The sequence below is a fragment of the Oculina patagonica genome, chromosome 7 (genome assembly GCF_052425735.1).
Source record: "Oculina patagonica isolate OP01 chromosome 7, crgOcupat, whole genome shotgun sequence".
In the NCBI taxonomy this organism is placed as follows: domain Eukaryota; kingdom Metazoa; phylum Cnidaria; class Anthozoa; order Scleractinia; family Oculinidae; genus Oculina; species Oculina patagonica.
The window spans coordinates 9,988,075-10,005,978 of record NC_135764.1 but is presented as its reverse complement, the minus strand read 5'-3'; the positions used below and the strand labels follow the sequence as shown (position 1 = coordinate 10,005,978).

At 37.6% G+C, this 17,904-nt stretch overlaps 1 protein-coding gene and 1 long non-coding RNA gene across 17 annotated transcripts in view; one reads left to right on the top strand and one right to left on the bottom strand.

The window, feature by feature from the left end:
• LOC144660677 (uncharacterized) overlaps positions 1-17,904 on the top strand; it is a 50,345-nt gene that overhangs the window by 11,132 nt on the left and 21,309 nt on the right. For 6 of the 16 annotated variants that reach the window (XM_078521377.1, XM_078521367.1, XM_078521366.1 and 3 more), the window contains 19 exons: positions 333-443; positions 963-1,076; positions 1,367-1,747; positions 2,259-2,369; positions 2,604-2,717; positions 3,358-3,738; positions 4,168-4,278; positions 4,481-4,597; positions 4,756-4,872; positions 5,271-5,387; positions 5,563-5,679; positions 6,321-6,437; positions 6,677-6,793; positions 6,912-7,028; positions 7,328-7,444; positions 7,540-7,656; positions 8,174-8,290; positions 8,378-8,491; positions 9,445-9,822. In XM_078521377.1, coding sequence (XP_078377503.1) covers positions 333-443; positions 963-1,076; positions 1,367-1,747; positions 2,259-2,369; positions 2,604-2,717; positions 3,358-3,738; positions 4,168-4,278; positions 4,481-4,597; positions 4,756-4,872; positions 5,271-5,387; positions 5,563-5,679; positions 6,321-6,437; positions 6,677-6,793; positions 6,912-7,028; positions 7,328-7,444; positions 7,540-7,656; positions 8,174-8,290; positions 8,378-8,491; positions 9,445-9,822 — 2,985 coding nt within the window. The remainder of the gene's footprint in view (positions 1-332; positions 444-962; positions 1,077-1,366; positions 1,748-2,258; positions 2,370-2,603; positions 2,718-3,357; positions 3,739-4,167; positions 4,279-4,480; positions 4,598-4,755; positions 4,873-5,270; positions 5,388-5,562; positions 5,680-6,320; positions 6,438-6,676; positions 6,794-6,911; positions 7,029-7,327; positions 7,445-7,539; positions 7,657-8,173; positions 8,291-8,377; positions 8,492-9,444; positions 9,823-17,904) is intronic. The other 10 variants (XM_078521376.1, XM_078521363.1, XM_078521365.1 and 7 more) reach the window with 10 other exon arrangements.
• LOC144660762 (uncharacterized) lies at positions 11,111-16,926 on the bottom strand. Its single transcript, XR_013572146.1, has 3 exons — positions 16,736-16,926; positions 16,387-16,432; positions 11,111-13,332 (listed from the first exon to the last, which is right to left on the bottom strand). It is a non-coding gene; the product is annotated as an uncharacterized LOC144660762 (long non-coding RNA).

The following is a 17,904-nucleotide window of genomic DNA, read 5'->3' as shown; positions in this document are numbered from 1 at the left end:
GAATAAAATATAAAAAAAACATATAAAAAAAACTTAATAGATAACGAAATACTTTAAAGGAACAATGTCACGATATTTTAAGTCATTTTGTTGATTTCTTTTCAATTGTAACATAACAATACAACAAAGAAGTGATAAAAAGGCAAAAACAACCAAGGATGGTTTCTACTGACGTAGATTTAGGCGGATTACGATCGACAAACGTGAAGATAAGTTGTCCCTGACGTAGCTGCTTTGAACATCTCTAACTGGCTTTAAATTCAGTTAAAAATGCAATAAAATGTAATGATTGATTGAGTATAGATAAATTTATTTTCAAACTGCTTATCCAGACCCATGTAAAGCAAGCAAGCCTTGTCTGAATGGCGCCACGTGTGTGAATAAGAATGGTGATTACACTTGCCTTTGTAAACCTGGTTTCCAAGGAAAGAACTGCGAGCAAGGTAAACTTTTTTTATATATAAAAATTATATGACGATAATTTTATGCTCTTGAATCTTGAGCAACATGTTTTACGCTTAACGACAAAAGACAGTAACTTAAGATAATATTTTTACAAAAAAATATATATATTTGTCTTAAGCGAGCAAGTTTCACGAAACCATCCAGGCATAATAATTTTGATATAGAAACGTGAGTAGTAGAAAAGCGTGTCATTGGCTTGACTGGGTTTATGTTGTTGTTGTTATTTGTACAGGAAGGAGGAGGGGTGACAGTCACTCAACATAACACTTGAAGAATGCAGGGCGTTGTAATTTTGAAACTTGTGTGCCTAACATTCAAACTTTTTTATTTTTCTTCTATAATTGTCTTGTCTGCATACTACAATGTATGGTATTATTTTTTACGGAAGCATTTAATTGGGCCATATTTCAGTGTTTTTTGCACTCAGAGAAAGCCAAAATACTTTCGAGTTGATTCGTTGTAGGAAACATTTTACTAAGGGATCGTTTAATTTTCAGATATCGACGAATGTCGCACAAGACCTTGCCGTAACGGCGGAACGTGTGAGAATCTGAAGGGAAGCTACATATGCAAGTGCAGGCCAGGATTCCTTGGCAAACATTGCGAGATCGGTGGGTATTATGCTTTAAGCAAATTTAAGCGATATTGGTTTTCGCCTAAATTTAAGTCTGAAACTTTAGTTCTGTTTTTGTTTATTGATCACCGTCTAAGGTTTATGGCAGCTACAGTTTTTTCAAGATAAGCAAATTCGTCGTTATTATTGTATGTCCAGTAATATTACATACAGATATTGTGTAACATTTAACTGTTTTTTTAATGCGACCAGTTAGAGCTAGATAACGCAACTGAAGTTAAATCAAGGACATTAAGGTAATGTTGATAATCTCATTTTCTCCCCTAGTCTTTGATGAATGCAAGCATCACGAAGTACTTAATGACAGAGAACGAGCTGCAGGAGTTCACAGAGGTAACACTCTGAAGTGTGACCAAAAAGATCTGGTAACTCCCAAATGGTACAGGTTTACTGGTGCAGCTGGTACTCAGATGCCCACTTCCTGTGTTCCAAAGCATTACTGTGGAACTCACGCACCGGGATGGCTGAGCGGTTCACATCCAACTAGAGTCGGACAAGTTATTAATGCTAAGGTGTGCTTCCACTGGGGTGGGAGCTGCTGCAACTGGAATGCTAACATCCAGATAAAGAGGTGCAGTGGGTTTTATGTTTACAAGCTTGCAAGAACTCCTGTATGTTGGCTGCGCTACTGTGGAAATGCGGGATTTGGTGAGTTAAGTAGGGATGTTTTTAATGTTATCTAAGGCCAGCAAATAATATCCTAATGCTTAAAAACGTTTTAAAGGAGCAGTATCATGAGCTGGTTCAAAAGGCACAAGTCAAAAGAAAAATATTTGCATTAATGGAAACCTAAAAATACTGGTCTTGCTTTGACAATGACTATTACAGTTCATTAAAGAGTAACAAAAGAGGTATTATCATGAGTTACACAGGCATAAGATTTCAATTAAAAATCGAAAACGTCTGCCAGACGTTTTAAAACTCTGCCCATGTGTCTTGAATAAATGGAAAAAAAAGTAATTACACTTTGCTCTCTTTTGAATGATTAACTTTATATCTTTATCTTAGTATTCTAGGCGCTTCTTGTAAATTATCGAAGCTATTTTTTTTTCATAATGTTAGCTCTGTTATGGCCACAAACGCATAATAATAATGTTCTCGCATTTTAGAAGTCGTACGGAGTGAACAAGCAAATATTGTGTTTTTAAAAATCTCACAGACCCGTGCAAAGCAAGCAGGCCTTGCCAAAATGGCGCTACATGTGCGAGTAACAATGGTGGTTATACATGCCTATGTAAACCTGGCTTCCAAGGGAAGAACTGTGAGCAAGGTAAGACGTTTACAGTATCATCTTTGTTTTTTAAACAAAAAAAAAAACCAAAAACAAAAACAAAAAAACCACGAGGCCTTGTAGTGTACCTCATTCGGTTTTTTCATACGTTCTTGTATTTCGTATGTTGCTGTTAGATAAATATTTATGAAGTTATGTGATAATGATAGTCATCAAAATCACCTCATTTAACAGACGTAATATTAAAAACATGAATGATCCTCTCATTTTTAGATGTCGATGAATGTCGCACTAGACCTTGCCGTAACGGCGGAACGTGTGAGAATCTGAAGGGAAGCTACAGATGCAAATGTAAACCAGGTTTTCTGGGAAAACACTGCGAGACGGGTATGAAGTTAAATGGTATTAACGTTCATTAGGTCATTTTACAGTTGTTTTATTAAGCGACCTTGCCTTTGAATGGCAGCCAGGCTGGAGGTAACCTTGCATTGATACAGACCTCTCGGCTTTTCTCACGTAAATGCAAATTAGTTAGCATCAGAACAACTTGATTTACACAACAAAAGCAGTAAGGTCTGAATCAAAACAAGGTCACATCAAGCCTCGCTACTATTCAAAAGGCCAGGTCACTGAGCAGACAACTGTAAAATGGTCTATTGTACTCATGTTTAGACTGCAAAACAGCCATATCGTTTGTGAACGTGCTCGGTCTTAGAACGAGAGGTCTGGAGCCAATGTCAAAGAAAAGGAAAAAAAAAAAAAAAAAACGCGGAACGATCGGCGCTTCGCACCTTCGATAAGAGTTTTTTCAACGACTTAGAGGGAAAACAATTGTTTTATAGTCTAGGCTTTTTACGTGTTGCTGTGCACTTAAGTCTTAATTGGAATATTCTTGCACTGTAGACTTACGTTAGCACTGTATTAACGTTTACGTATCTCAACCTTTGACAGAATTTGCATTACGGAGAGAATCTCTAGCTATTGGTTTCATTTGTGAAGCGATGTCATCTATACCCTTTTCTTTCAGCGTTTGATGAATGTTTGCACTACGACAAACTGGACGACAGATTGCGAGCTGCAAGTGTCCACAGAGGGAACACCTTAAAATGTGACCAGAGGGACTTGGTGACCCCAAAATGGTACAGGTTTACTGGGGCAGCTGGGACTATGATGCCTACTTCCTGTGTTCCTAAGAATTACTGTGGAACACACGCACCGGGATGGCTGAGCGGTTCACATCCGACAAAGGTCGGTCAAATTGTCAACGGCAAAGTGTGTTTCCATTGGAGTAGAAGCTGCTGCCAATGGCATGCTAACATCCAAATAAAGAAATGTAATGGGTTTTATGTCTACAAACTGGCAAAGACTCCTGTGTGTTGGCTTCGATACTGCGGCAATGCAGGATATGGTGAGTGTAGGTCCTCCGTACATTAGAGGTTCGGTGGCCTGATAGTCAGTACGCTGGACTTCGGATCGTGCGGTCCGAGTTCGAGCCCTGGCTGGGTTCATTGAGTTGCAATCTTAAATAAGACGCACGACTTTCACAATGCCTTTCTCTACTGTATATATAGGTACCGGTAAATTAAATGCTTGAGGAAAACCCTGCGATAGACTAGCATCCTACCCAAGAGGGGGGGGGGGGGGTGGAGATTAATAAGCATAGTCGCTTCATTCCAAAGAAAACAGAGTAAAGCGTGTGCAGCACTTGGCTCGAACACCGACATTTAGTTCTTTCTTAGTTAGTGATACCCAACTAACCGAGCGCCTGGAATATGCTTAGTTTATCTTTGTTGTGCGATTTCAAGGTAACCATCCTTATGTTTTTTTTAATGACCAGACGAGTGTAAGATACATAAACCCTGCAAGAATGGTGCAACATGCGTTTCGCAACAAGACGGGTATTCATGCGTCTGCAAGCCAGGCTACCAAGGAAAGAACTGCGACAAAGGTATGCAACTTATCTTGACCTCCTCTTTTCTTTCAGGTTAAAGTTTACATTGAACCCTACTCTTCATAACATTCAAATTACAACATTGCTAGAAAGGTTGTAAGAGTTTCTGGTGGTCGTTTTTCTCTTCTGCTTATTACTAATTGTACATAGGTTTTCTACGTCATAAGTAGTTCAAAAACGAAATCAACATCTTTTTCAGATGTAAATGAGTGCATAACAGTCAAACCATGCAAGAATGGTGCAACATGTGTTAACAGCAATGGCGGATATCAATGTCGTTGTTCAAGTGGCTTCCAAGGAAAACATTGTGATCAAGGTAAGAGATCTTTCAGAAATCTTACATATAGCTTATCTAACATTTTATTAAAGACGTTGCTCTTTACTCCAGCGTCACCCCAACTCGTGAGGCTGGTTCACGTTGGTTCGCGTTGAGCATGTTTAATACTAAATTACCTGTTCGGCCTTACTCTTCAGATGTGAATGAATGTTTAACAACCAAACCATGCAAAAATGGCGCTACTTGTGTTAACAGCGTTGGTGGATATCAGTGTCGCTGCTCAGCAGGATTCACAGGAAAACATTGCGACCAAGGTACTAACTTTTTCAATTAGCCATTGGGTATAGTAGTTTTAACAGACATGTTACATCCACACATGAGGTTTGGTTTGAACCTGGTACTTATGTTGACGGCTATCAATAACAGATAATTAGTGAAAAGAATCATTTTTCCTTCACAACGTTGTTTAGATCCAATCTTTTTCCATTGAATTGTTTAAATGAAAGGTCCAACTGACATCTACATGAAAATACCAATTTTCCCCTTAAGAATGGTTAATTTTTGGGTTTACTAATACCTGAAAATGACAACATTGCGACCAAGGTTCTAAGAATTCCTAGTGGCTGTCGTTGTTGTCGTCGTTGTTATTAATTTTTATCATTCTGTTCTGCTTAAATAAAAGTAATTCAATAACAAAATGTACTCTTTTTAGATGTTAATGAGTGTATAACAGTAAAACCATGCAAGAATGGTGCCACATGTGTTAACAGCGTTGGAGGATATCAGTGTCGTTGTGCCAGTGGTTTTCAAGGGAAACATTGTGATCAAGGTAAAATATCTTTTCTTAAATATTACGTAACTAATAATAATAACAACAATTGTTGCTCTATGCATCTCACGGTAATCACAGCTGGTGGTGTGCGTGCTTACAATGTGTATGCTGGGTATCATTATGCATCCTTCTTATTTAATATTGAATTACCTGTAACTGTCTTACTCTCCAGATGTGAATGAATGTTTAACAACCAAACCTTGTAAAAATGGTGCTACTTGTGTTAACAGCGTTGGTGGATATCAGTGTCGCTGCTCAGCAGGATTCCAAGGAAAACATTGCGACCAAGGTACTAACTGTTTCAAATATGTTTTGGCTAAAGTGGTTTTAACAAAAAATGTTCCATCCACGACTTAAACCTTGTTTGAACATGGTGTTTATTTACATACTGAAAGTGTAGTTGATGCCAAATACAGTAACGAACAAATGTAAAAACTGTCACTGGAACAGATGCGATCGCATAAAAAAGGGCCACTAGTCAACAGAAATTTTATGCTGTCTTTCGGTAAATGTTTAACCTGAATTGGCCATGCATGGCTAGGGCTTTCATAGAGAGGGTGAGACACCGAAGAGCATTACGAGAATCCATTAGTGAATTAACTCTGTCATGTGGTATTGAATCTGTTTATCTTCACTTTTTTCACTGGGCATAAGCATAAGCGCACAATAAGAATGAACAAACTTTTCATTTCCTTTTATTCAGTCCGCATTAGAGATCAGCATAAACATAAGCCCAAGAAGAACGAACATTTTTGTTTTCTTGTTCTTGAACACTGTATAAAGAATGAGTGTGTTTGCCCTTCTTAAATGCACTTATGCTTATGCCAAGTGAAAACCGGCCTCAACCAATTACCAATAAATTTAATTTCTAAAAGTTAATTTTATGCTCACGCTCAAGCGTCATAATTAATTACGCCCGTTATCCTTCAGATGTGAATGAGTGTTTATCGATCAAGCCATGTAAAAACGGCGCCACATGTGTTAACAGCCTTGGTGGATATCAGTGTCGCTGTTCCAGTGGATACCAAGGAAAACATTGTGATCAAGGTACATCGAGACTTTTACCTTAAGATAATTGAATGAGTTCAAGTTGAATCATATTAAATTTAATTTGCGATTAACTACGTGCAATGAATAAGTGATATCGAAAAAATTATCGCTGCTTTTGTTTTCAGTGTTCATGGCCATTTGTTTTCTTCGTTGCAGGAAGACCTAGCCACTTTCAGTAACGCAATTGGGATACTATTGTCATTACCTTTCGCTTACATTTTTGCGTCATATTTCAGATATAAACGAGTGTCTAACAACCAAGCCATGTAAAAATGGCGCTACTTGTGTTAACAGCGTTGGTGGATATCAGTGTCGCTGCTCAGCAGGATTCACAGGAAAACACTGCGACCAAGGTTTGTAACATTCTTCCTGGTTGAAGTAGCGACCAAGGTTTGAACATTTTTGTAATATTGCTGTGTACCCCACGTTTTGCGTCATAACTAATATGAAAACAAAATGTACCTATTTTAGATGTAAATGAGTGTGTAACAACCAAACCATGCAAGAATGGCGCCACGTGTGTTAACAGCGTTGGAGGATATCAGTGCCGCTGTTCCAGTGGATACCAAGGAAAACATTGTGATCAAGGTACGTCAAGACCTTTATCTTAAGTTGTTGACTTAAGGTTCCGGTTAAAGCAAGATGAATTTTAGTTAGCTACCAACTACGTGCAAAGAAGAAACGTTTTGCAAAATGTAAACATTGAATCCTTAGTTCCATTTGTACATAAACATTGTCTGAAGAAATGTACAATATCTCCGTTATGCTTTCTTTGTAGCAATTTTTGTTTTGTTTTGGTAGCTAGAAAGGCCTAGCCCCTTTCAGTAACGAATTGGGGATATAATTGTCATTATGTATAACTCACCAGTTTTTGCGTCTTCTTTCAGATGTGAATGAATGTTTAACAACAAAACCTTGCAAAAATGGTGCCACGTGTGTTAACAGCGTTGGAGGATATCAGTGTCTCTGTTCCCCGGGATTTAATGGAAAACATTGCGACCAAGGTTTCTATAATTTCTGCTTGTTATTTGTCCTTACCCATATTGTTTCCACGCTTTTGCGTCATAACTTATGTAAAAATAAAATCTACACTTTTCAGATGTAAATGAGTGCATAACAGCCAAACCATGTAAGAATGGTGCAACATGTGTTAACACAGTTGGTGGATATCAGTGCCGCTGTACGAATGGTTTTCAAGGAAAACATTGCGATCAAGGTAAACTTAGAATTTCTCCTCGACGTTTCCTCGCCTCCGCTCCTCGTTAAAAAAGAATGATAGCACAACCTGTTCCTTTTTTGTTGTTGTTGCTTTGAAAGTGGTATGCCCTAAAAGGATAACTTGTAGCTTACTCTACGTACAAGATGAGAAAAGACGGTTTCTAGAGATATTAGCTGTATAAGCTACTCTTCAAATCCGAGGGTAAACAAAGTGATGATGATGATGATGGTAATTACTCGTACGACGACATGATTATACACTGCCAAAAGGCTCCATATAATTTGCTATATTCCATAAACTATCCTTTTTTGACTGTCTTGTCGGGACAAGCAAACATTTTAGATCAAAACGTAAAATTTCTTAGTTCAATTATGGGTATACCCGCCAGGGTTGAATTTTGGACCCGGCCCCCAAAGGATCGCAAAGACAACATAAACTTCTCTTGTAAAAAGAGAACGCGCTGTTAATACTTTTACTCATTAACTTACTGCAACATTACCGTTTTATCTTTCAGATATAAATGAATGTTTAACTACGAAGCCATGCAAAAATGGCGCCACATGTGTTAACAGCGTTGGAGGATATCAGTGTCTCTGTTCCGCAGGATTTCAAGGCAAAGATTGTGACCAAGGTTCGAAATGTTTTTTTTTTTAGATCGCTGGAGACTTATGCCAAAATTGTGCTTTATGGTAATAAATATATTTCTATTATTTATTAGATGTCGATGAGTGTATAACAAGACCATGTTTAAATGGCGGTACTTGTCAGAATCAACACGGTAGTTACCAGTGTGTTTGCCCACCGCTATTTACTGGCAAACATTGTGAGAACAGTAAGTGACTTTTAACAACAACAACAACAACTTTATTTGCACCCTATACATTCAATTAAATTAACAATACAATAATAAAAAAATAAAGTAAAGTGCATGGCTGCCCAGAATAACCACGATTGGCTAACAAGATTGGGCAGCCATACTTAGTTTTTATTACAATAATTTATAAAAAAGGTCAGGTATACTTAACATTTACATAACAAACTACACAACACACAAACACACAAGAACAAAACTAAGTAGGCTTAAAGAAAAATTAATGGAAAAAAAGATGGAAAATGAAGTATACGGACAGGTTAACTAGCAGAGTTAAATCTAGAGTTATTTTATAACATTCTTCTCGATAAAAGACCGCCTATCCTTTCGGAAAACAGAATTTTCTGTTATAATTAGCGTTGAAAAGTTCAGTCTTGAAGGTGACGGAAAGATATGAACAATGCGGGTTTTATTTTTATTCGTTTTAACCTTAACCGATTAGAGTCCCTTTATTACAGACTGATTGTTTAATGTTTGATTGATATTACAGCGGTTTCTAAATGAGTGTCGAAGTAATTGCTTTGTTTGTGCTTTGTTTGTGCTTCACAACTGCTTTGTTTGTGCTTCACTGCGCTTAATTTTTTACTGTGTAAAAAAAAAACAAACTCGAACAACCAACAGAGCCAATCAGATGTAAAACAAAAAGCAATTACAACCTGGTCATTTGCGCTTTCCCCACGCATTAAGCTGATTACTTACATGTATGTGCATTAGAGTTTTCATCGGTTTAATGTATTGTTCAATTTTGTTACTTTAATAGCTTATGAAGAGGGTAAAACTGACAAGCGGAAGGAAAATGCACATTTGTTCTTAAAGGAGGGGGTGGGAAGGGGCGCCAGGATACCTAGCATGCCGTAGTTTTTCGTTTTCTTCATTTTTCTTGATAATGCCACTGGATTTTTTTTTCACCAAAGAAATCGACGGATGTATCGATTACAAGGAACTTGATGAGAAAGACCGTGCAGCGGGATACGATGGCAGCAATTATAAGTGCGACCAAAGAGAAATAGTAACACCGGCTTGGTACAGGTTCTCTGGTGATGCTGGAGACAAGATGGCAGACTCGTGTGTTCCGCAGTTGCACTGTGGAACGCATGCGCCTGGCTGGATGAAGGGTGACCATCCCGTTAACGAAGGAGAGATCGTTGAAAGGCAAGTTTGCTTCCACTGGGGTTCCCGATGCTGTAAGTGGACTGCAAAAATAAAGGTGAAAAAGTGCAAGGGATTCTTTGTGTATGAGCTCCAAAGGACTCCAGCCTGTCATCTGCGTTACTGCGGAAATTCTGGCCAAGGTAAGCGGAAAACAACAAATAATCGATTATTGGACTGCGTCGATGAGCAAGTCAAACCTGAAGTAAAAGTCATGGTTGCATAAAAGAATAGGCGACATTTCTAAAATTCTTTGTTTCAAAAGAAATAATTGTGCTGAATGGGTGGTTACTAAGGGGGAAAGCAACTTTAAATCATTCAAAACTTATGAAATTAAGGGACAAGTGGAAAGCCGACGAGAAAATGATTAAAGCCATCAACAAATTACCTGGAAGTAAAACCATGACGGAACGCATTGTCAAACGAATCATGCAAGCCAAGAAAAAGTTGAAACTTTAATGTTGTGTAACATTAAACACATTAAAGAACAGGTTGAACGTTAACATGGTGTCGAATGTGCATTCGATCACCGACTTGAGCAAACAAACAAAACTCTCTTAATCGTTCCCAGTACACCCGAGAAAGGGGGATACCCCCATCCCCCTCTCTCTCACGTGATTTTTTAAATAGCTTCACAAGCGTGCGTCTTCTCTGACACTGGAAAAACTGAACCATTTACAGACTTACAAAATGTTATTAAAATCTTTGTAAATTTTATAAAATCTTTGTACTTTACTTGTAAATTTCAATGTCTGTAAACGTGCACACTTACAGACATTTTGTAAATCTCATAGAAAGTATGTAAATTTTGTCTAATTTTGTAGACATAATATCTGTAAAAACTTGGTATTTTTCTTGTAAATTTGTTAACTATTTTACAGAGATTTTATTACATGTCTGTAAAATCTCTGTAAAAGTTTTACAGAGATTTTCTGAATTATGTAAAATGTTTATAAAATGTATATATTTATACTGTAAATTCCAAAGTCTGTAAATGTGCACACTTACAGAGATTTTGTAACATCTGTAAAATCTCTGTGAATTTAACGGATTCTCTGCATAATATCTGTAAAATATCTATATAATGTCTATAAAATGTTGGTGTTTTCTTTGTAAATTATGCAAATAATTTTCAAATTTAAGAAGAATGTAATAAAATCTCTGTACTTATTTTACATAGATTTCAAGCAGAACAATAAAATCTATGTAAAATATCTGTACTCCATAGATCAATTCAAAGGGCTGCAAAATGTCTTTTTTTAAAGAGATTTTGCAGTTTTATAAAATCTCTTTACAAATTAGTAAAATCAATGAACATATATTTAAATGGCTGTAGCACACTGTAAATGTGATTTACCCTTACATGAAATGACAACATGCATTGCATTTCATTCGGAAGTCGACCGTGATAAAAAAAGGTAGTCTGAAAACTGCAAGCCATAAAACCTTTATTTCAAAACAACCTGCTCTGCATGTATCATTACAATATATTATTTAAAAAAAATAAAGTATGATTTCACAAAACATGTATTTCACCCCTCTCGTTTTCCAACATAGTTAATTATAGTCTTATTAGAGACATAACATAAACACACAAATTAATATCCCCTCTATTAATTAACAATTTAAATAATCTATCATGTTATTTAATTGTAAATCAGTCTCAACCTACATTCTAATATAGATGTACTGTCAATACATGTAGTTTAATCTGCTTGATAATACATAAACATAATCAACAAAATCCACTTGTTGCAAACATGCTTTTATAACAATTTGAAATATCTATTACATGTAGCATGTTTTAAACCTATAAGCTTTCTTCAACGGATAAAATATGTGAATGTGAGTATGATGCTACATGTACCGGTACATTCATACTTCCATGTGAGCATCGATGTATTTATATACATGTATACCTTAACGTAAGCTGCTTGATAGATCTAGTCTAAACACTTTTAGCAGTACAGTAAATGGTTTGAACCCAGGACTATCAGTAGTTCATATAGTGTGATCGTCCGGGTGAGAGTAGTTCTGAGAAGAACTGTTGTTGGTGACTGACGTTTCAACAACCTGAGCGGAAGTCATCTTCAGAGTCAAGTGAAAAGTTGTTGTCAGTCGATGATGTTATTATAAGTCAGGTTCGTTGATGTTGATTGGTCAGTTTAGCCGTGATGTTTTGGCTGTAAGACTCGTATTAAATTTGCCAACAGTAATTGGACAGTTTCGATCCATCTATTGTCAGTCAAACTAAGTTGTTCTGTTCCGTCTATTGTTAGTCAAATTAAGTAGTTCTGTCGGTCGATGGTGTTCAGAAATGTGATTGTTGACATCACCATTTCTTGTCGCCCATTTGTGTTCAGTCAGTCTCGTGTTGAGGTTTCTACCGGTCTCTCCGATGTAGGAGGCCTGGCAGTTAGAGCATTTGATCTTATAAATCGCTCCCTGTCTGTCGTTAGGGGTTGGTCTCTGTCTTTAATGTTGGTCAGTAAACGTCGTAGCGTAGTTATAGGTTTGTGAGCTACACGGATATTGTAGGGTTGTAGGATCTGCGCAACAGTTTCAGAAGTGCCCTTGATGTAGGGAATAGTCGCTTACTAACCACCAAATCGACTGGGACTCTGCTGAATGCCTAACCTACAGTACTAACTATTTTCAATGACTGACTCTGGAAAGCTGGTACACAAACTTAGAACAGACGCCTATTAACAGATGTCAACAACTACCGGCACCTTACAAACGACTTATTCACAACGTAAACACTACCGACAAATGAAACGCTGACAGAACTACTTCATTTGACTAACAATAGACGGAACAGAACAACTTAATTTGACTGACAATAGACGGATCGAAACTGACCAATAACTGTTGACAAACTTAACACGAGTCTTACAGCCAATAACATCACAGCTACCAATCAACATCAACGAACCAGACTTATAACATCATCGACTGACAACAACTTTTCACTTGACTCTGAAGATGACTTCTACTCAGGTTGTCGAAACGTCAGTCACCAACAACAGTTCTTCTCAGAACTACTCTCACCCGGACGATCACACTATACAAACTACTTTTAGCAGTATCATACAATGCATTTTGTTTTAATCTTGAACTAATCTAATTCTTTCAACTTCCCTCATGTAGGGCTGCAAATAATTTGTTCTCTCTGGAAAGGACATCTGTCCAAGTAAGACACCATCTTGGTCAGACAATGATTTGCAATGAATTGTCCGGACATCATGTCCGACCAAACTTGGCGTTTCGTCAGACATGAACAAATTTTGATCGGCCAATGTCCAATGACCAACTGTTAAGCCTGGTTTTCACAAGTGCAAGGATAACAGCTCTTACACTGTATTTCTCCGTGAAAATGGCTTCGACTCAAGCAAAAGCACAAGCGTATTTCATTTTGACAGCAAGCACAAACACAAGGATCAAAATTTGTCCTTTTTGCGCGATCATGCTTGTGCTTGCGCTTGCGTTGCTAGTGTAAACCAGGCCAGGACATATGAGCCCTGCTTATTTTCATGAACAGGACTCATATGTCCTTAAAAGGTTCTTTTCTCTTGGGTGGAGACTAACATTGATTGAAAGGCCATCAACTCCCCTTGCAGTTCATAAGATAATTCAGCAATTGAATGTGGGATCTGAAATTGAATAAGGGAGAGCAGTTTGTTACAAATTGACTAGCACAAACATTTTACAATAACAACAAAATGTGAGTCAATCAGTCAGGCATACGGTTGAATCTCGATAACTCAAACCCTCAGTAACTCGAACTCCCGCTAACTCGAACCTTTTTCGATTCCCCTTCAGGTCATTTTCTTGCTAATTTTACCCTCGATAACTCGAACTCCCGATATCTCGAACCTTTTTCGATTTCCCTTGAAGGTTCGAGTTATCGGGATTCGACTGTAGTTTGCATTGTAATTTCATTGCATGTTATAGTTCAGTAATTTGTTACCATACCGGTAGTTGCTATACAACCTTTACTGTAACTCAACCAATACCTTCATTTTGGAGTGTAAGGCACAATAAAGATATACTCTTATTGTCAGTCTACAGGGACCGCTCAGAGGAAGGGGCTAGGGGGGCTTTAGCCCCCCCACTTTTTTACAGTAACAAGGGAAAGAAAATGATGAATGAAAAAACAAACGACAAATTACTTAAAATATTTCGATTCTGGAAGCCATATTATTGATTTAGTTTGTAAAGGACGAAAGTAACAGCAGTTACTATAGCCAAAATAAACTCGCCTTCAACGTAGATACATAAAAAAAGGAAATGCGGACAGTTGTCTTTAAGGTTTTCGGTTATTATTTGAAAATGGTTACGGGTAGTCGAGGTTAGGCTACTACAGGATCATGCCCTTTACCAAAAACTTGTTTTTTAACGGGACTTAAAAGCTAAGGCCTGTTTCATCGTTGGTCATTTCAATCCCACCAAATGGGTTAAGTTTATAAGATGATACGGTTTGTTTTCAAGCCCACTCTAATGGTACATGTAATTGATTTTGTAACATAAAGTGAAATTGCCTTTTCTGTTTTCATTTCTTCTGGTAACATCTCATTTCAAATGCATTTTCCGGTATTTAAGTGAATTTGAAATCCAAAATTTCACGGGGGAGCATGCCCTGTACTCCCACGGACCCCCCCCCCCAAAGTTTACTCAGTTCAGGGTTCGACTTTCAGCCCCCCCACCCCCCCACTCAAATTCTTCCTGCGTGGTCCCTGAGTCAGTCAGTCAGTCAGTCATATACATGTACATGTATCTAAATCTGTTACAGGGTTTGATGGACCATCACCAAACTGATTATGACTGAAATCTTTTAGGTACACTGTACTTTGCACGGTACGATTTTGGTTCAATGGCAAATATGGTATGACAAGAATAAGCATAAGTAATGGCACACATGTACAGTGCAGCTTAGTCAATAATGGTGACAGAAGAATCATAGCATAAAGATAAACACAAGCAAAATAAGAAGAAGCACATATTAAAAGTCACAACAAAATCAACGAGATTCTAGCATTTATAAGCGTACAGTAAAAACCTGCGAGTAAGAACCTTAAACATTTAAGAACCAGTTAGGCTAAAATTTGAAAATAACACTGTAGATACCTGACCATTTTTATAAGAACATATTAAGCCTCAAATTTGGAACCAGGTTCTATTTTTTTTAAAAATGATTAAAAATGTTTACTTTTGGGAAATAAGTTTGGACAAAGCATTACTATGCATAAAATCATGTCATATTCTAAATAATTAGTGCTTCATTTTAGCATACATTGTAAGCATTTACCAGTATGTGGTATGCAAATTTTATACAAGGAATAGGCGGAAAACAACTTAAATCTCTATAACAATATTGAAACTTTTTTTCAGAAATTATGAACCTATTAAGAACCTTATTAACCTGAATTTGTGTTAATACCCCTTTATGTAAGAACCTGTTTAGGCTAACTGGAAAAATAATAGGTTCTTAATCGCAGGCTTTTACTGTACTCAAATTAGGGGGAAACATGCTCCTTCTTGTGTTAATGTTTATGCTGATATTATTATGATTTATTGGGAGAAGGGGTGGCCTAATGGTACATGTAAATGCACTGGACTGCTAGTGCACTCACATTGTACCATGCAGTCCTTGTTTCAGCACTAACAAGGATAAGTCTGTTGGGTTCTTTGGTAAGTTGCTTCACTCTCATACTGGTACATTAGGTAGGGCCAGTGAATAATGCTGGGGGTAGCCATCCAGGATCTGGATGTCTGGGCTACAGATGTGTACTTGGCTTGTTAATATTTTTCTCTATTATGGTGAGTCATAGTGTGGACAATACAAGACAATACAGTGCATAAGTTCGTCTGCCACAAAGTGGCAGACCCAGACCTTCATACAGGGCTCAAAATAATTTTCGGACAGTTGCCGATCATGTTGTCCAGCCAGACAGATTCTAGCTCGGTCATGTGTCATTTCTGAACAGTCAAAATATTGAAAATAGCACTTTTTAAACTACCACTCATTTCTGCTGTTCGTTAGATAGTTTGTTTGCTATTTCTTCACTGTTTTAGCTGCAGCTTTTATGAATAGATCGCTTTCTAATGCCCTTCTGGTCATCAGTTATCATTCTCAAAGCCATGTATGTGACCGGTGAAAATGACCGGCAAACTGAAACTTTGTCCGGACAAATTGTCATCTTTGCCGGACATTGTCCATTGATCGGCTGTTATTTTGAGCCCTGTTTATATAAGAAAGGGCCCCCCATAATCCAGACCCTGAACAAAGGTGGGGATGACATCCAGGCAAGTAAACATGGCCCCTTTTGATCAATGAAGTTTTCTTCATTTAAATAAAACTCCTTATGTTATGGATCTTTTGCTAATTGACTACCATGGTATTTGGGCCGAAAAAAGTTCAAAGGAAGGTCTCAAGGCATTAGAATTGATCATTAATACAGTGGTTTTTATTTGGAGATCACCATCCTCAGAGACCCAGGGGCAGTAAGTGGGGGCAGTGGAATATCTATATGGGCGGAACAAAATCACAAAGAACAGTCAAGAACGAAAATAAGATGACTTTTCTCTCTGGTTACATACATGTAGAGTTTCAGAGAGATTGAAATAAATGTACCAATGCTCACAATGTACTTTACATGTTGAAATTAGTACTCATTGTCAGGAACAAAACTAAGTCTTGTACTTACATGGTCATAGATGCTATATGTTGCAATCAACCCTAAACATCTGTATCTGGAAATAAGACAATAAGACAGACATGTTGAGGAGTTCGGTGTTTTAATTTTCACAATAAATGATAAACAGATATTGGCAAAAAAAAAATAATAACAAAATGCCAAACATACACTGTACACATATGTATCTGACATGTTTATGAATCGTCGAATTCGTACGACAAGTGTACGAGCAGAAAGAAACAAACAATAAAATAAATAAAATAAACCGGGTAAAGCTAACCTAGAACATATTAAGCTTAATAAAGCCTCATGGAAACCCTCTGATGGAAACTCGTATAACTATTGTGCAAAACCTTACCTTGGAAAGACCCTTGCCCACAACAGGCGCAACGATCGGAGATCCGGTTATAGAAGACTCCATGGAGCTACACGAGAAGATAAGCTGTCTTTAGGCGAACGAAATTATCATTCTAGCGAGTAAAAAGCTTCTTAAACATGGATTTGTACACACACTTTAACCATGCTTCGACCGCTTCGACCCGTTACGAATCAACCGCCAAAAGTCAGAGCCAGAGAGGACGCCGGGATTTATTCATCTTGCGCATGATCGGTTCGGTCTTCGGAACCAGTTCTTCTCGGCCGAAGCAGACAGAAAGATAATAGGACGCGATGTTCTTTCCGCATACAATAAATAAATAAATAAATATTATGATATATATATTATAATGATATTCTTCTGGCCGGCCAAAGTTACAATAAAATATATGGAACAGAACCACGATATAACAATCCGCGATATTACAAAATCCTCGTTTTAACGAACACAATCCGAAGATCCAAACGTAAAATGTACCCCGATATTCGTTACATCGTTACATCGAGGTTTTCGATATAGCGAACTCTCGATATATTGGTACTTCTAAAAGCGATGTGTCACTAAAGCTTATCGAACATATAATTAATTGAAAAATAAATAAGCAGACAAATAAATAAATGAATAAATAACACAGATTTCGACTTGTGTACTTTCACAGAGTACAGAGTCCTGTTCGCAGGCTAGTTTTTCAGATATTATACAGAGCCCTGCTTATTATACCTACTCGTACCTTTTTGGTAATCTTCGATAGCATATTAGGCGAGTTTGGCAGAGCCATGGTTCGTATTTTGGCGAGACACAGTCGACCAAAATGCCCATGTCGAGACCAAACGAGCGGTACGATTAGGTATTTACCGTAACCAAATTCAGCCAAAATCCGGTTATATTTCTCGCTCTGTTGAAGCCATGCTTGCAAGGTAAGTACGCAAATTGTGTTGACTTGCATTGGTCTTCTACACTTTTGCCAAGTTCGACGTTTGAGTCGGTGTCGCATTTCTGTCGGATAATGCAGACTAGTCGAACGTGCGGCAGAAATTCGACAGCCGATTCAGACGTTGAACTTCTTCCGAATCTAATTTGTTTAATTGAATTCGACACGGCAGATATGCGACGTATGAACCGGGCCTAACATGCATTTTGCAGAGCCCTGC